General features: G+C 41.7%; 1 protein-coding gene and 1 long non-coding RNA gene across 2 annotated transcripts in view; both read left to right on the top strand.

The window, feature by feature from the left end:
* Positions 1 to 15,985, top strand: part of LOC132891656 (uncharacterized) — a 53,567-nt gene extending 37,582 nt beyond the window's left edge. Inside the window, exon 3 of the long non-coding RNA XR_009655349.1 lies at positions 15,232 to 15,985. This is a non-coding gene — a long non-coding RNA (uncharacterized LOC132891656). The remainder of the gene's footprint in view (positions 1 to 15,231) is intronic.
* Positions 5,029 to 9,025, top strand: LOC132891654 (uncharacterized). Its single transcript, XM_060929446.1, has 2 exons — positions 5,029 to 5,493; positions 7,122 to 9,025. The coding sequence occupies exons 1-2, from the start codon at positions 5,269 to 5,271 to the stop codon at positions 7,809 to 7,811; spliced, it is 915 nt and encodes a 304-aa protein (XP_060785429.1). The 5' UTR covers positions 5,029 to 5,268; the 3' UTR covers positions 7,812 to 9,025.
* Positions 15,986 to 16,309: the final 324 nt, after the last annotated feature.

Genomic DNA, 16,309 nt, shown 5'->3' with positions numbered 1-16,309 from the left:
GGTAGAGTATCAAAAAACAGTTTATTTACAATATATACAATCCGATGGAAAAAACAAAAAGAAAATCCAAAAGTTCAGAAGATGGCCAAAAATAAAAATATCCAAAGGTTCAAAGTCCCAAAAAACAAAAGGAAAGGCAAAAATGCAGAACGCTCAGAAGATCAAAAATACAAAGTCCAAAGAAAGCAAAAACATCAAAAACACAAGGGCACAGGCAAGATACGTGGGACAGAGGAAACTAGCACTAGACAACATAGCATAAAGACTCCGTGACTAGGGGAACAAACAGAGGGGTATTTATACACAAACTCATTAAGGAACAGGGTGGGGCAGGAAACAGGCAATCAAGACAAACACAAAACACAGTGGTGGCCTCAAGAGGCCAAAACAACCATGACAAGATAAACATAACAGCGGCCTCTAGAGGCCAAAACAGTCCCAGTCCTAACACTAATGAGTTGCAATTTGGTCCTCCAGCTGTTCCTTTTTTGTACCTTTAACTTTTCCAGCCTCTTATTGCCCCTGTCCCATCTTTTTTGAGATGTGTTGCTGTCATGAAATTTCAAATGAGCCAATATTTGGCATGAAATTTCAAAATGTCTCACTTTCGACATTTGATATGTTGTCTATGTTCTATTGTGAATACAATATCAGTTTTTGAGATGTGTAAATTATTGCATTCCATTTTTATTTACAATTTGTACTTTGTCCCAACTTTTTTGGAATCGGGGTTATAGATTGGTAAACCCCTGCCTGGAAGGTGTGCTGACAGAACTTGGCTTAGGGATTTTACCTTAAAATTTTAAACAGATTTTATTCACCTGAAAATATGTTCTCTGTTAAAGGATGCCCTAAGAAGAAAATAGTTTTGGAATTTTGAAAAAATCTTTTATGGCTGCAGAGATACTGTGATTTTAGTAAAAATTAGTCACTGTGTGTAATTGCGCACTGACCTCCCGCCTCTACCTAACATTGTAGCACAAAATAGAAAGGGTCTACATGGTCCTAATTGATACTGGTAGAACCAGAAAAGGTTGTAGTTTTAGATCAGCTTAGTTTTGGAAATGAACCCTAACAAATTCCTGGCTTCTGTGCACTAGCTACTGTACACATAATGCATATGGTGCAATGCGTCACCCACTCCTGCAGGCTCCAGCACTGAAAGTGAAAGTTCCTACTTCATGGACTGCCACTCAGATCTTGGCAAGCTGACAAGTGGACATGGTGAAGGGATGATTGTAACAGACCACCTGTTTTTGTTTACCTTAATAACTACCAATACCAGCTGTTGTTAGAATCTTTTACTGACGTAATTGTTAGTATAATCGTAACTCAGACCAAGATAAAATAATTGTTTTTGTTCTACTTCAGCAATTGCCTACTGAATTCCAACCTCCCAGAAGCACAGTATGGCACAAGTCAAGTCAAGTTTATTTGTACAGTGTTTTTAACAATAAACACTGTTGCAAAGCAGCTTTACAGAAATTGAACGACTTAAAACATGAGCTAATTTTATACCTAATATATCTCCAATGAGCAAGCCTGTGGCAATGGTGGCAAGGAAAAACTCCCTCAGACAACATGAGGAAGAAACCTCGAGAGGGACCAGACTCAAAAAGGAACCCATCCTCATTTGGGCAACAACAGACAACATGACTATTACATTAACAGTTTTAACATGAAGTCAGTTTCGTTGATGTTATAACTCTTCACTGATGGAAACTTGAATGCAAAACTGTTCATGACAACTGCAGTCCTAAAATTAGCAAGTCAACTTTTATGGCTGTAGTCCTCAGCCATAAAAGCATTACCCTTAACTCCCACAACATTTTCTATTCTATCCAGAAGAATGGACTGATCAATGGTATCAAATGCTGCACTCAGGTCAAGCAACACAAGCAGTGAGACACAGCCCTGATCAGATGCCAACAGTAGGTCGTTTACTACTTTAACCAGAGCTGTCTCTGTGCTATGATGAGGTCTAAATCCTGACTGATACATTTCATGGATGTTATTCCAATGTAAATATAAGCATAACTGCTGTGCCACAGCTTTTTCAAGGATCTTGGAGATAAAGGGGAGGTTTGATATTGGCCAATAATTGGACAGCTGATAGGGATCAAGGTCAGGGTTTTTAATCAGGGGTTTGATGACTGCTAGTTTAAAGGATTTGGGTCCATAGTCAAGCCTAAGAGAGTGATTTTTTATTTTTAGAAGCGGTTCAATTACTTCAGGTATTATCTGTTTGAATAGACATGTAGGTAAGGGATCTAGTACAAAAGTTGAGGCTTTTGATGCGGAGATTAATGAAAGTAATTCAATTTCTCTAAGGGGAGTAAAACATTCTAATTGCTGATCTGATACAGTTATATTGTTAACTACAGGGTCACTTACATTGTCTCGTCTCGTCTTCTTCCACTTATCTGGGGCCGGGTCGCGGAGGCAGCAGTCTGAGCATGGAAGCTCAAACTTCCCTTTCCCCAGACACCTCAGCCAGCTCCTCGGGAAGAACACCGAGGCGTTCCCAGGCCAGCCGAGAGACATAGTCCCTCCAGCGTGTCCTGGGTCTTCCCGGGGCCTCCTCCCGGGGGGAAATGCCTGGAACCCCAGGGAGGCATCCAGGAGGCATCCGAAAGAGATGCCCGAGACACCTCAGCTGATTCCTCTCGATGTGGAGCAGCAGCGGCTCTACTCCGAGCTCCTCCCGAGTGACTGTGCTTCTCACCCTATCTCTAAGGGAGCGCCCAGCCACCCTGCGAAGGAAACTCATTTCGGCCGCTTGTATCTGCCATCTTGTTCTTTTGGTCATTACCCAAAGCTCATGACCATAGGTGAGAGTCGGAACGTAGATCAACCGGTAAATCGAGAGCTTCGCCTTTTGGCTCAGCTCCTTCTTCACCACAACAGACCGTTAAAGCGGCCGCATCACTGTGGAGGCTGCACCGATCCGCCTGTCGACCTCATGCTCTATCCTTCCCTCACTCATGAACAAGATCCCGAGATACTTAAACTCCTCCACTTGAGGCAGGACTTCTTCACCAACCTGGAGAGGGCAAGCCACCCTTTTCTGGTCGAGAACCATGGCCTCGGACTTGGAGGTGCTGATTCTCATCCCAGCCACTTCACACTCGGCTGCAAACTGCCCCAGTGCATGCTGAAGGTCCTGGTTTGAAGAAGCCAACAGGACAACATCATCCGCAAAAAGCAGAGATGAAATCCTGTGGTTCCCAAACAGGATTCCTTCCGGCCCCTGGCTGCACCTAGAAATTCTGTCCATAAAAATTATGAACAGAACCAGTGACAAAGGGCAGCCCTGCCTGGAGTCCAACATGCACTGGGAACAGGTCTGACTTACTGCCGGCAATGTGAACCAGACTCCTGCTCCGTTCGTACAGGGACCGGACAGCCCTTAGCAAAGAGCCCCGAACCCCATATTCCTGAAGCACCCCCCACAGAATACCACGAGGGACATGGTTGAATGCCTTCTCCAGATCCACAAAGCACATGTGGACTGGTTGGGCAAACTCCCATGAACCCTCAAGCACCCTATGAAGGGTATAGAGCTGGTCCAGTGTTCCACGACCAGGATGAAAACCGCATTGTTCCTCCTGGATCCGAGGTTTGACTATTGGCCAAATTCTCCTCTCCAGTACCCTGGAGTAAACCTTCCTGGGGAGGCTGAGAAATGTGATTCCCCTATAATTGGAGCACGCTCTCCGGTCCCCTTTCTTATAAAGAGGGACCACCACCCCAGTCTGCCACTCCAGAGGCACTGTCCCCGACTGCCACGTGATGCTCATTATACCAGGGTGTTAATTTTTTTGTCTCTGACCATTTTCCTTTTAAGAGGAGCTACATTATCTAAGGTATGGCAGAATGTTGACTCTAAGCATTCAGGTGCCTGATCAAGTTCTGCAGGGGCTGACAGTGACCCAATCAAAGTTGATAACTCTGGGAGATCATTTATAAGGCTCTGTGCAGTAGTTTACGTGAATGTACGTTTAATTCAGTAGCATGGTGAGGTGCATATATTATTACTCAGACATATTTTGAATGAGATGAGATCATGATCTGAGATAACTTCAGACTGTGGAAGTATGACTATATTTTCTACGTTTACCCTGAATGTTAGTATTAGATTGAGGGTGTGACCACCATTATGGGTCGGTCCTATGACACTCTGATTAACCTCTACTAAATCTAAAATGGACACAAACGCTGTTTTCAAAGGGTCTTCTGGGTTATCAAAGTGAATATTAAAATCTCTGACAACTAAAGCTTTGTCTAAGGAAATAACCAGATCTGAGCTAAAATCTGCAAATTCAGAAATTAACTCAGAATATGGCCCCCGGGGCCTGTAAATAATAAGTAACGGAATTAACTGGGTAGACCTATTTTTTGAGGCTACATACATTATATGAGTATGAAGAACTTCAAATGTATTAAATTTATAACCAGGTTTTTGTGTTATACCTAGATAATCATTATAAATAACCGCGATGCTTCCTCCTCTGCCAGTTAGACGAGGCTGGTGTATATAACTGTATCAAGGAGGACTAGCTTCATTTCATGCTATATATTCATTTGGCTTAATCCATGTTTCTGTTAAACAAAGTACATTAAACTCCTGATCAGTAATAAGTTCATTAACCATTAGCGCTTTTGATGTAAGAGATCTAATATTTAATAGCCCCACCTTTAGATCAAAGGTGCTGACAGCAGCTGTCCAGTCAGTATGATCTAATTTTATATTGATTACGTTACTGGAACAAACTCTCTGAGTATTTCTACTTTTTTGTTGAGCTCGGGGAACAGACACAGTCTCGATGTAGTGGACTCTGAGTGACGACTCTGTGCAGTTAGCAGACAGTCAGTTTAGCCTGTTCGTCTGCTCATTGGCCTTGGCTCTGGATTGTCAGAAATTAACTAGGCCTGTTCTGAGACTATGACCTATGCTGCAGGCAGTGTTGGGGAGTAACGGATTACATGTACCGGCGTTACGTAATCAGAGTACAAATCATGAGTAACTGTAATCTGTTACAGTTACTGTTTTAATAAGTGGTAATCGGATTACAGTTACTTTGTTGAAATAAATGGATTACACGGCGGTACTTCCCTTTTCACATTTTAGGCTATAGAGGGCTACCGCATGACGTCACCGCGCCGCGGGAAAAACAGTGATAGCCGCGGCCGCCGAAAACCCAAACAGAAATAGAACGCAAGCAAGAGCGGTTAACGTTGGCAGCATCAGTCAGTCACAATCACACAATGGAAGAGGACGAGGAGCCCAAACCAACCCACCATGAGGAGCAAGAGCAGAGCCACCTCACGGGCAAGAACGTGTTTTTCTCCTGGAAATTAAGGCACCACTTTATATTTAAAGGACACAAAGATGAGCGGAATCTGACCGTGCAGTGTAAACTCTGCTTGCCAGCGACCAAGCTGCTGTCCACATCCAGAGACTCTACATCTAACCTGAGCAAACATCTAACAGTAAGTTTTAAAAATCAAACGTTAGCCTACTGCAACTAGATTGTTTTAGTTGTGTGTATCTGGTAATGTAGGTTGTGTGCCACTTCAGGAACATAATAGTAGCCTATTTGCGTGATTTTAACATTAGCATAAAGGCTACTCCATCAAGCAAATCTTGCTAGCTGGTGTTAGCAAAGAATCGTCCGTTTTTGTCATGTGCTTGCTTTTTATGAAACCAAACTAGGTGGGTCTTATCGAGTATTAGGCCAAAAAAAAAAAATAGTGTGTTTCCAGTAACATGAAATACTAAAATAAGGTCGGGAGGTAGGAAAGTTTTTTTTTTCTTAATTTTTTTTTTATTTTGTTCGAAAAAATTAACACAAGTAAACATCTTACAAAATAGTATTTTGGCACAGAATCCTTTATACCACACATCATAATAAAATAAGTGTTTTAAATCTTTAAACGAATAAAAAAAATATCGCGAGAGTTCGAGTTATGATCTACGGAAGCGATATTTCATGATATTTTCATGTAATAACGTGAAAACACCTTATCAATAAATAACGTGAAAATAACGTCCTAGGCTAGGCTACTTCCATTAAAAGCAGACGGCCTAGCCTAGCCTACTGTAGAACTTGGGTCGAGCAAAAACACCGAGCAAAAACATGGCTGAATCCTGAATGACTCCTATTTGTATAAATAGGGGACTACATAGGCGGCAAAATGTAGTGTTTTTCCCTGCCATGGAAGTGCACTTGTATACTGAAAAGGAAGCAATTTGCATTACAGCCTTGAATGAGGATTCAAAATGGCGGCTCGGCTCAGTTTTCCTTCCTCCTTCAGTATACAAGTGCGCTTCCATGTTTATGCAGGAGGGCTCATAGAAGTGGCGAAACATTTTACTTTTTATCGTTTCTTTCACAACTTGAATGTGTTGAAACAAAAAATTATGACAAACTAACACCGCTTACACTAAAATATCGAGGGAAATTTGTAATAAAACTTTACGGTCGGCAATTTCGACGCGGAAATTCTCGATCGGTCGGGTTACCGGAAACACACTATTTTTTTTATTTGGCCTTAGTAATATAACAGGACTTAGCTAAGTTCAAACATTATGTTGCCTTGTGGAACCAAAATTCTGATGGACTCTGCTTTAGTCCTCTCATATTTAGTCCTTTCATATTCAACTAGCAAGTTGCCCCGATATGCTACTAGCCTACAATGTCACGAGTGGTCATTTTGGAATATTGCACTCATTTAGTACAGGTCTGCCCTTGTCGAATCTACTTGTTGTTGATAATGATGATGATGATAATAATGTTTTTTAAAGAGATTGACAAAACGATTCTCTAGCCTTTGTGTAGGCTATTTGTGGTTAATATTAGCAAATAACATACATGGTATGGTTTATGGTATGTGGTTAACATTAGCTAGCAATATACTTTTAGTTTAGATATAGAATTATTTCCCTTGTGTGTATTTGGAATTACAGTGTTGGTTAATGTAGTACACTCCAAGTATGTTAATTTGTTCTGAAAGGAATGCCAACTGGACATGATTAAAGGCAGCTGTGATCTCATATAGAAAGCATGTCACTATCAATAATGTTTTTTTGTTTGTTTTTTGTCTTTTTTTTCCCTTAGAGGGTTCATCCCAGAGCCATGCACAGTCTTCACAGTGTACCCAAGGCAAACATGGATCATGTTGGTGGAGAAAGTAGCAGAGAGACCCCTCCTCCTCTCAAACAAGCCATACTTACCACTCCAGCCATCACACAAAGGAAAGTGAATTCATTGGTTTTTGATTACATAATTAATGAAGTTCAGCCCTTTTCTGCTGTTGAGAATACCACCTTCCGCCAGTTGGTTGAAGGCTTAAGTGGGGGAAGGACCCCAGTATGCAGAAAAACACTAATGCTACAAATTGAGAAAAGCTTTGAAAAAATGAAAGAAAATCAAACCAGAATCCTTGAAAATCCTGAATATGTGTGCACCACCACAGACATATGGACTGCTAATCACCGTAGCTTTATAGGCATCACATGCCACTGGATTGAGTCTGATAGCTTGGATCGCAAGTCTGCTGCACTGGCATGTGCGAGAATCAGAGGCCGTCACACCTTTGAAGTCATTGCTGCCAAAATCAGTCAAGTTCATGCAGAGTTCCATATTCAAGGCAAGGTCACTGCCACAGTGACTGACAATGGGAGTAATTTTGTCAAAGCTTTCAGCAAATATGGAGATTCAGAGACAGAAGATGATGCAGAAGAAAATGATGAGGTGCAGTTTGCCGATGTCAATACAGCACTCGATGAAGACCAAGAGAATGACTAGCTTAACTTCTTCTTGCCACCACACCATCGATGTGCTGCACACACGTTAAATCTCATTGCCACAACTGACATTGAAAAAGCTGCTTCTCAGGGGCTTTCCAGAAAGTTGTACAGGAGTGCAATGGCAAAATGTGCTGCCATCTGGAACAAGTCCCATCGCTCATCAGGTGCTGCTGACATCATTGAAGAAGTCGCCCAAATGAGATGTGTTGTTCCTTGCGTGACTAAGTGGAGTTCGGAGTATAATGCAATTGAGAAACTAATGAGCCTTCCTGAAAATCAGCTCAATGAAATTTGTGACCAACTGAAGGTGGCAAAACTTCATCCTCAAGAAACATTGTTTCTCAAAGAGTACACAAAAATCCTAAAACCACTTGCCCACTCAATCAACCTGCTCCAGGGGGAAAAGAACTGTTATTTTGGATATGTGATCCCCACCCTTCTGAGTTTGAAAGCCAAGTTATCTGAGAAGGTGGCACAAGTGCAATTCTCATCCCATATACTCTTAGCAGTCATCAAAGCTATTGACACTCGATTTGCAGCTGTATTGGTCTCTCACGAGGCAAGGATGGCAGCATCAACCATCCCCAAATTCCGACTCTGGTGGCTTGCTGATGATGAGAGAGAGTCCATGAAAAGAACAATGGTCCAGGAGGCTCGTCTCCTCAACACAGATCCAACCAACACAGAACCAACCAGCGCCACTGGACATGCTTCAATGGGAAATGAGCCAGAAGACGATGACACTTTTTTCTGTTTTCAGAGTGCACAGGAGACCAGTTCTACAGCAGAGGAAGAAGTGCAACGGTACCTTCAGGATCCAGATAAGACATTGGCCTCATTAAAAACATACCCAACAATCAGAGCTCTCTTCTTAAAGTATAATACCACTCTGCCATCAAGTGCTCCTGTTGAACGGCTGTTTAGCCATGGAGGACTTGTTTTCAGCCCTCACCGAAACCGCATGACAGACAAGCACTTTGAACAGGTGCTCTTGCTGCGCTACAACCGCCTTTACTGGACTCTAGACTAAGCAAGACAGATTTAAGTAGGTTGCTGAAAAGCAAGCTGAAAATATTGCGGTTTTGCTAACAGATAAAAGGAAAATATATGTCATATTTGTTTAAAATGTACATATGGTGACGAGGTTTGTGGCAAACAGCGTTTTTGTCAGTGTCACAAAGTTTGACGGACATTTAGTCCTTTGAAATTATTGGTGGATGAATACAACTGACTGTAATTCAAATATTTCACTTTTGATAATTGTTTTATAAAAGCTATTTTTTGTCCTTATAGGGAAAGGGAAATTGAAAATCCATGTTTTATTACTTTTTTTATTGCTACTTTATTTTAACTGTAGTCATAGTGATAGAAAGTGTTGGTAACCATAGCTGTAAATACTTTTCAATGGCATTTGTTTGCCTAATTTCAGTACAAAGTACCATCACTGCAGTTTTGGAAATAAAAATGTGGAAAAGGGCATTTTTGTCATTGTCACATCAAGTTTAATAGGATGTTTAATAGGATATTTAATAAGCTCAGTTTAGTCATTAAAAGAATACTGACAGTAAATGGAAAAATAAGTTTCATTTTTGATAATTGTTTTATAAAAACACTTTATGTCTATCTAATACTCTTCCACTTTCAAGTGTTGGAACTAAAGAAATCATTAAGGAAAAATTGGGCTTTTTTATTGTCTTTCAACAAATGAAACATATGATAGACCTTTTGTTGCACACCCCACATTTTGTTAATGCACAAAACAATATCACTATTGGTGGGTATAAATAGATTCCTGAGGGTCTAAGGTTTCAAACAGTATATGTTTGCCATATATATTTTGATGGAAATTCTAAAACATTGAAATAATTATCCGCCACCTCCACCATCCCCTCCCGTAACATACCCTCTTCTGCAAACAAATGGCATACAGTAAATGCAGGTTCTAAAGAATTAGGAGGAATGAGCAGATACGCAGCAGTGAAATGCAGAATTGGAGTGACCAGTGTGGAAGGAGGAAGGGGAAGATCATCTTTAAATAAAGTTTGTAGGGTGACTGCTGTGGAGAAAAAGCTCTTTCTGTATCTGGTGGTTTTGGTGGGTAGGCTCCTGAAGCGTCTCTTGGAGGGAAGGATCTAGAAGAGTCTGTTTGCCAGATGAGAGGAGTCTTTGAGAATGCTGCACACTCTGCGCAGGCATCCCTTCTTCGGCCTCCTCAATAGAAGTAAAATGCCTCTAATGTGTTGGGCAGTTTTCAACACATTCATGTAGTCTTTAAAAAGATGGTAATGTCAAGTAATCCAAAGTAATCAGATTACGTTACTCACCTTAAGTAACCTAATGGATTACGGTACAAATTACATTTTGGAGCATGTAATCTGTAATTTGTAGGGGATTACATTTTAAAAGTAACCTTCCCAACACTGGCTGCAGGAAATGAGACCAGCACCTTCCTGAGTGGGATGGATACCGTCCCACCCTAACAGGCCAGCAGTGCCCTCAAAATTAGCCCAATTATCTATAAAGCTCACGCTGTTTTCAAAGCACCACCTGGACAACCAGCAGTTCAGCGACCATAACTTGCTGTAAGCTACATCGCCACGCCGCATTGGGACACCACATTGGGATGGGGCCAGAGCATACTACAGCATTGGACATCGCCTTCGCTAATTTAAACACCTCTACAAAGTTACTCTTAGTAACCTCAGACTGACGAAGGCGTATATCATTAGCTCCTGCATGGATAACTATCTTTGAGAACCTGTGCTTGCCTAAGAACCTAAGATTACCTGCTATTTCTGGCACCCTGGCTCCCGGTATACATCTGACTAAAGCTGCTGGTGCCCCTAAAGGCTGACCTAATTTCACATGCCGTATGATAGAGTCCCCTATAACCAGAGCTCTTTCAGGTTTCTCCTTGCTCTATCACTAAGGAGAGCAAACCTGTTCGACACGTGACGCAGAGAGGAGTGGTGCTCCTGTGGGCGAGCCTCAGCGGGAGCTTTGGCTCTACACTTATGCTGCCGAGCCATCACCCATTCGCCCTGCTGTAAGGGCTCGAATGCCGGAGTTGGGGGATTACTAACTCCACCTAGGGCATCCATCCAGACTTTCCCCTACAGAAACTACATTGTTCTCATTCTCACCGGCCTTCTCTAAAGCCTGGATACGCGCTTCTAATACTGTAATCTTCTCCATCAGAGAGCTAACTAATCTGTACTTATCACAAGTAAAGCTATCGCTAGCGATGGAGGAAGAATGACTAAACATCCTGCACTCAGCACACTGAACAGGCTGAAGGTGTGCCATGATGAAAGGATTCACATACGGCACCTTAATTGAAGATCTGTTGATATTAAAACAGATCCTATGTGGATGGCCTCCACTTGTGGTCTTTATGCAGGAGGAGAAAAAAAGAAAGCTTCCGGTTTTGGCGTTCTTCCAAAAAAAGAGAGAGAAAAAAACGGAAAAAGGAAAGCAAAAGGGAAAGTATAAAAAGGAAAGCAAAAGTACAATAAAAAATGAAGAGGATACTGGAAAATTGTTTGGAGAAAAAATAAAAAAGATTAGTGATTAACGCCAACACTCGCGGAAAAAAGACTCATCGCAAACGACTCAGGAACCAGGAATTGCGTAGCACAGAATGCACATGAGCAACCCAATCACCCTTAAAAGCAGTGGCGGAACTAGACTTTTTTCCTTGGGGGGGCAAGGGGGTGGCCAGGACTATTTCAGGGGGGTCAATGGTTCCTACTACTACACACACAAATATGCACGAGCACTCACGATTAACATTAGCGATTGTGTGCTGTATATCTGTTTTTTATCTTATGTGTTTAAATTATGCATTATTGTTATTATTATTATTTATTCTTACATGGTGTTGCACCTGTTCTTGTCTTGTGTTCTTGGCCATGTCATGACTTCTAATTATTTTTGTCTTTTTGTTATATATACATACACACCTTTCTTTCTTTCAACATTAAAATTCCAGGGACTACAGATGAAAGAAAACTAGTCAGTGATTATTTCTAGTGCATTTACATGTTAATTAATACACATTGATCCTTCTTAAATAAATAAACTTCTAAACAATACTTTCAATTTACAATCATGTTTAAGTAGCTACGTATTAAGCACACAGAAGATGTCATTTTGAGTGTAAGTTGTAGTTTATTAATGTACAAAATGAATACGGTGCATTTACCAACACCCTGACACCACTGACTGGAACTAAAATGCACATAGTAACTCAAGTCACACAGTTACTCAGTTACTGACACACTGAGTCAGTTACACAGTCACACAGTTACTCACACACACAGGTACATATAGTCAGTTGTTCACACAGCCAGTAGTCCATCAAACCATCAACTTTCCACAAAAAATAAATAAATAAATGGCCAATTACCAATTTGACATGACATATGAAGACCACCAAGATTTAACTAAGTAGAACATACTACACAGGTAAGCAGGACACAGTGCAGAGCTTGGTCATAACCAAAAACTAATGATACCCATCTTAGCTTCAAAAAAGCATAATTCTTCTATTGTGATGAGAAGTGGCAAAATAACTGACAAAGTCATCCATGTTAAGGGCATGTGCCCTCCTGGACTCAAAACTTAGAATACCCAGATGATTTAACCGGTCATCGACCATTGTTGTCCTGAGATGTGTTTTTATTAGCTTTAAGGCAGAGAAGCTACTGACAGTAGCACAGTGCTCCGTACACTCTTTCCCTAGCAGAATGGGCGTTTTTTGCACTTACAACAAGAAGGTTGAGTGCCACGGTAATGAACACACTCCCTGTACTTCCTTCAAAAGAGGGTCTAGTCTTCAAAATACACCATGATTTACTTAATTCTGAACATTGTTCATACTGCTAAAGGTCACATCACACCTATTTTGACTACATCTGCGTTTTCACCTTTTCTATTGCCAAATAGAAGAATTGCCAAATCATTCTGATTTATGAAATGAAAATCGATTGGCCAGAAGATCCACTGACTGATCTTATTGAACTCGTGAACTTATTTTGGGATAAACTGCGGTCGTGTACTCACCGATATAGGTCAGTCTTAAAATCCATCTGGCTGAGTAGCAGCTGCCTTTTCTGTTCAATGGTTCCTTCTTCTTTTCTTCTTTCCCATGTCTTCTATTGTAAATTGGATTGCAACACCTTGTGGTAGCTTGCATTGTGCCATCTACTGTACAGGAGGAACCTAGCAGTCACAGACTTCAATGCAACTGGCTTTTCTCGTGTGGTGCCGTAACATGTCAATCATCTGGGGGGGCACCTGGGGTAGCCAATCAGATTCCAGGGGAGGCTAGTGCCCCCCCAGCCACCCCTGTAGCTCCGCCCCTGCTTAAAAGGTGGAGTTAGTAATCCCCCAACTCCGGCATTAGAGCCCTTACAGTGGGGCGAATGGGTGACAGTTCGGCGGCATAAGCATAGAGCCAAAGCTACTGCTGAGGCTCACCCACAGGAGCACCACTCCTCTCTGCATCACGTGTCAAACAGGTTTGCTCTCCTTAGTGATGCACCCACTGAAAAACCTGAAAGAGCTCTGGTTATAGGGGACTCTATCATACGGCATGTGAAATTAGGTCAGCCTTTAGGGGTGACCGAGTTAATAGCCCCCAAGCATAACTACCTCAGCACAGAGATATGTCACTTAGACAATTGTAGTGGAAAGTAGTCAGAAAGTAGACGAAAGAAAGCCAGTGTACCAGAACAGGGGTGGGTTTCCCGAAAGCCTCTCAAGGCCAAGAGTGTCTTTAATTACCTCCTAAGATCCACCATCAAGCTAACATGGTTTTCCCAAACAACATCTTAGCCGGGGCGGCATGGTGGTGTAGTGGTTAGTGCTGTCGCCTCACAGCAAGAAGGTCCGGGTTCGAGCCCCGTGGCCGGCGAGGGCCTTTCTGTGTGGAGTTTGCATGTTGTCCACGTGGGTTTCCTCTGGGTGCTCCGGTTTCCCCCACAGTCCAAAGACATGCAGGTTAGGTTAACTGGTGACTCTAAATTGACTGTAGGTGTGAATGGTTGTCTGTGTCCATATGTCAGCCCTGTGATGACCTGGCGACTTGTCCAGGGTGTACCCTGCCTTTCACCCGTAGTCAGCTGGGATAGGCTCCAGCTTGCCTGCGACCCTGTAGAACAGGATAAAGCTAGAGATAATGAGATGAACATCTTAGCCCAAGTACTCATTTAGTTTGCTCTGAATTTACAAGAGACCCGGACCACTTGTTCAAAACAAAAAGCAACTTGCTCACAGCCGAATACACAGAATGTGCATGCACCTCTCACAGTCAATGGGGGAAACATGTTGAATCTGCTGCTGGTGTTCAATTATTTTTCTTGTACATTGCAAGTACATTGAGTTAATAGCCCCCAAGCATAACTACCCCAGCATAACTACTTGTTTATCGCAATGCATTATGGGGGATAGCCAGGGTCGGTAGTTAGGCAATGTAGTGGATGTCAGATTAATTTTATGTGAGAGCAATGTGAGAAGAGCAATTTTGACATGCTCTGTTATGGAAGACAATGAAATTGGTGATTTAAAGAGGTGGATAACATGTCGAGTGTTTACAGCAGGAAAATCTGAATCCAAATCAAGCTTGTTGAGAAGGTAAGAAATAAGTGATCAGAATTTGTACAACCTAGAGATTGACTGAGTCGACCACACTGTACAACAACAACATCAAATCTCAGAATGTCTTATCAAAACATTTATAAATGAGTGATTAGTTAAATAAAGCTTGATATTAGGAAACATTACAAAAAAATCTTTGGAAACCCGCTCATCTGCTGTGTCATGTTCAGTATAAATGCATTTACTTCAATAAATACCACTAGTGAGGTGCACTGAACATTATCCATACCCAAAAGAGAACCCTTCATGGTTTGGGAGTTTTATCAGTCCAACAGGCTCATTCTGCTGCCAAGTGCTTCGGCACATTGAGAGGCAAAGGCCAAAGAATGCTTCTTCATTTTACAGGCTTTGGAATACTGCTAGTTTCAGACGATGAACAGTGTTGATTGTTATAATCATCTATAACATTGTGGCTGAATTATTATTTTCACATTTTTCACAAATTGCTACTGTCATTTCACTGGTTTGTTTGCATTCTAAGTGGAAATTATTTTGTTGGACGTTTTGTATAAAGTTTTTATTTATTGAATTTGCAAAAAAAAAAATGCTCTGTTTCTCAAAATCCAGTGAATGTGGATATAATAAAAGTTATTTCACTCAATCTCGTCATACATGGCTTATAGCCGACTCGGCGCTATGCGCTTCATTGGCTATCAGCTTGTATATGACTTGATTTCATGGAATAACTGTTAAATAGAAACATGATGAAGAAGTTATGTTCATTCATAAATCTTAATTAACCAAAATATCCTGATCAGTTTCAGCACTATTGCGGCGCCTTTGACTTCCCTGTTGAAGAAGGGATCTAAATGCCTTCACTGGACTCCCATGGCTGAAGAGGTCTTCAGTAAGCTCAAGACTGCCTTCACCACAGCCCCAATACTTCAACATCCTGACCCAACCAGACCATTCACGGTCGAGGTAGATGCCTCTGAGACTGGTGTAGGAGGAATCCTCTCACAGCACTTCAGCGAGAAACCCAAGCGCCACCAAGTAGCATTCTTTTCAAAGAAGCTCACCTCTGCAGAGAGAAACTATGACATCAGGAATAGAGAACTACTAGCTATCAAGCTAGCTCTGGAAGAATGGAGGCACTGGCTGGAGGGAGCCACACACCTCTTCATCATCCTAACAGACCATAAGAACCTTGAAAATCTCAAGAAGGCAAAGTGATTCAATCCATGCCAAACCAGATGGGCACTGTTTTTCACACACTTCCGCTTCACGATATCTTATCACCTAGGCACCAAGAACACTAAGGCAGACACCCTGTCTCAGATCTTCAGCTCATCTCCTCTCCTCACAACCCTGAATCTCATCCCATCCTAACACCCAAATGTTTCATCCAGGCAATTACATGGGACCTAGACAAGGAGATAAGGGATTCGCAACCTCAAACACCTCCAGAGAGCTGTCCACCTGGCCTCCTATATGTTCCAAACTGTGATGTACTGGGAATAATACTGTTATGCTCTGTGACATCCAGTGGTATGTGTGCACATCAGTAAATAAACCAGTGTAGGATTGCTCCCTAAATGTTGTCAGTCTTCATTCGAGTTGTCCTGCATATTGATGCTGTATTATGCGATAATATGACTGTAGTCTAACTGTAGAAGTCACAATAAATTGGCGATGAGATAAGTAACCCATTGATACGGTTGGATGATGAAGAAATCGCAGTGATTGAAGCCTTAGACCAAACTATCGAGGAGGGAGCAAATACGAGAATATTGAGACATATTCTCATCAGACATATTGATGCCTTTGATGAATCCATTGAGCAATGGTCAACATATGTTGAGAGGTTTGAACATTTTGTTAGTGCCAATGATGATC

Source organism: Neoarius graeffei, chromosome 9, assembly GCF_027579695.1.
Source record: "Neoarius graeffei isolate fNeoGra1 chromosome 9, fNeoGra1.pri, whole genome shotgun sequence".
Taxonomy (NCBI): Eukaryota; Metazoa; Chordata; class Actinopteri; order Siluriformes; family Ariidae; genus Neoarius; species Neoarius graeffei.
Note: the sequence above shows the minus strand (reverse complement) of the source record. Positions and strands in the feature narration are given on the sequence as shown.